The sequence below is a fragment of the Vicia villosa genome, linkage group LG7 (genome assembly GCF_029867415.1).
Source record: "Vicia villosa cultivar HV-30 ecotype Madison, WI linkage group LG7, Vvil1.0, whole genome shotgun sequence".
NCBI lineage: Eukaryota > Viridiplantae > Streptophyta > Magnoliopsida > Fabales > Fabaceae > Vicia > Vicia villosa.
The window spans coordinates 125,166,819-125,169,642 of NC_081186.1; the positions used below are offsets into that span (position 1 = coordinate 125,166,819).

The 2,824-nt window shown below is 32.3% G+C and overlaps 1 protein-coding gene across 1 annotated transcript; it reads right to left on the reverse strand.

The window, feature by feature from the left end:
* Nucleotides 1-1,012: 1,012 nt before the first annotated feature.
* Nucleotides 1,013-2,440, reverse strand: LOC131618500 (protein ENHANCED PSEUDOMONAS SUSCEPTIBILITY 1-like). The gene is made up of 2 exons (XM_058889712.1): nucleotides 1,828-2,440; nucleotides 1,013-1,707 (listed from the first exon to the last, which is right to left on the reverse strand). The coding sequence occupies exons 1-2, from the start codon at nucleotides 2,384-2,386 to the stop codon at nucleotides 1,052-1,054; spliced, it is 1,215 nt and encodes a 404-aa protein (XP_058745695.1). The 5' UTR covers nucleotides 2,387-2,440; the 3' UTR covers nucleotides 1,013-1,051.
* Between the last annotated feature and the right edge of the window lie 384 nt (nucleotides 2,441-2,824).

Genomic DNA, 2,824 nt, shown 5'->3' on the forward strand with positions numbered 1-2,824 from the left:
TATTGTAAAATATTTTAAATGAATAATTTTGTTTTAATAATAATAATATTATTGAAATATAAAATATATAATTTATTGTAATTTAAAAATAAAAAATTATATTTATATAAGTTTTAGTGACACCTACAAAATCGTAGGTCTAATTTTTACTACCGGCAAAACAGGAGAACATACAGTGACAGTCATTATAACTGTAGGTAACATATTGTCTATAGTTAAAAGTTACAGTGACAATCAATTTAGCATCACACCACACCCCCTTAAAATTGACGCCGAATGAGAGTGTCACTAAAAGTTTTTCAGACTTTTACCTACAGATATTTGACTTTTAGTGACAATCTATAAGTGTCACAAAATGGCAATTTTCTTATAATGTCTAGTTAAAACTCATGATAAGTAAAAATTTAATATTGTAAATAAATAAGTTTTACGATTAGTGGTGATGGAGGGAGGGAGCAATATTTAATTTAAGTCATATTTTCTTCCCATTCTCTGTTGCATTGTTATAATTCGGATTTGATTTGGAAAGACATAACAGAATGGGTTGGTTTTAAGGATTACAAGGCGGGAGGTTTTAAGGAAATTTTCTTGAGGTGGTCTTTTTTGTTGTTGCAAGAAACAGAGGGTGAGAAAAGGAAAGGAGGGAGTGGTGTGGTTGGCGGTGGTCTGGACGCTTTGGAAAGTGAGGAATGGCGTTATTTTTAGGGACGATTCTTGGAATATTTCGGACATAGTTTGGGACGTTAAAGCTTTGGTTTGGAGGTGGGCGTATATTGGAAAAATTACCCAACCCAACTTTGACTTTTAGGAGTTTAGTAGAAACCCGTGTTTTTATTTAGCGTAAAGTACAATTGACGTGTAATTTTCCTTTCGAGTTATTTTTTGCTCGGACTCCTTTTGTAACTTTGTTTGAGAACTTGGGTTCTCCTATCAATATATTTCTAGCTTAAAAAAAAGGGAAACATCAAATCTAACACATAATGAAGAAAAAAATAGAAGAGTAAGACATAAATACAGAAATGGCTATTATTATTAGAATTTACAAAGAACATTAACTAGACACAACATCCATAAACTCAGAATCATTTCTGATTGCTTTTAAATTTTCAAAAGGAAGACAAACTTCAAGATTTATACTACCTTCTTCAACACCAGCACGCACAAAAATCTTCCCATTTCTTTTATTCGCACCCCCGGTTCGAACTCCCACAGGTTTTCCCCAACCAAAATCATTTCCATAAACATCAAATCCAGGTGAACTACTAATCACCAATGAATTATCATCGCGATTAAAATTAAAACTTGGCGTTATTAACCATTTTTCATATTGATTTTTCAACATCTCATCATTGTGTAAAGCAATTTTCTTGTTAATCTCCAAAGCACCTTTACCTAGCCCTCCATCTTCCAATAATTCACCAGCTTTCATGGTAACCACGCACTTCACCACAGCATTACCAAAATAATCCTTTGGCAACGGAGGAAAAAACCTCGGTCTAACGCCTATATCCAACACAAAACTCACTTCTGTTTGTGGGTCAAGGTTTTTGGAACGTACTATAGAATGCCAAATGTGAGAAAAAACTGCTTGCAAAGAAGATATGTTCTTTGTACCAGCCTCTAAATTAGCTTTGGATTTTAGTTTTGCAATATTCTCTTTTGAGAAATGAAAAAATCTCTCAGACTTCGGCATGTGGAGTTTTTCTTCTACACCACTATTAGAGAGATTAGCTCGTAGTTCTAATGGAAAATGAAATCGAATCGGACGTTGAATACCTTTTGGAAACCATCGTTCAAACGAAGAAATTTTAGAAATTTCAAAATTACCTTTTGAGATTTTGGCCCATGAATTGATGAAACGCCAAACCAAAGTACCATCGACGACCACATGGTTGATTGAGCAGGCAATAACGATGCCATCAGCTAACTCCGTTACTTGGACCGCGAGTAATGGTTGTGACGTTCCATGATAGTTTTTAAATTTGTTGAGTGGAAAAAATGAATGAAAAATAGAAGGAAGATAAGTGGGTTGAAGGATGTTGTCAACACTAATATTGTTCGTTGCAGCATGGACAAAGAGTGCACCTTCGTTGTTGCATTTAATGGAACAAGAGATAGTATTATCTTCGTGTGTTGTGATATCGAGACGATCGGTAAAAGTTGGAAAAAATTCAAGAGCATAGGTAAGAGATTGTTTAAGGTGTTTGATTTGATTTTTTCTATCTAGATCTGAATTGTGTTGATAAAGAAGACCAATTTGACTGTATCCAAATGGGAGGTATTGTAAATCCCATGGAGTTAGATCGATTGTACGAACTTTGGAGGCATATATATTATGATTTGGTGCATGAAGTATGGTGGTGGAAAGAACTTGGATGGAATTCATGGTATGTTAACTAAGGAAGTAGGTTTAGCTGTGATGCTGTGAGACACCTATTTATAAAAGAGAATGCTTAAAATGACGAAAGTGTCCACAAGAATATAACATGACCCATCATTGTTTTATAGTTAACCCCACACCCATGATTTCTCTCAAGCTGGTACAAATTAGATGATAAATTACAGTTTTTCCATAATTTTATCGGATTCATGAAATTAATCTCTTTATTTTAAATTCAAATAATTTTAATCCTGTTTTATTTTTTAATAAAATATTGATAAAATATTAATTTCTTTGATTTATATTTTTATTTATAAAGTTCTATAGTAATTTTATATACAATAATTTGCTATGTTTCAAAAAAAGTTATTATTTAAAAATAGGAGTATTCTTAATTTTTTAAGTAAAAAAGTATTAAAAGTATTAAAACTGTTTAAATTTATA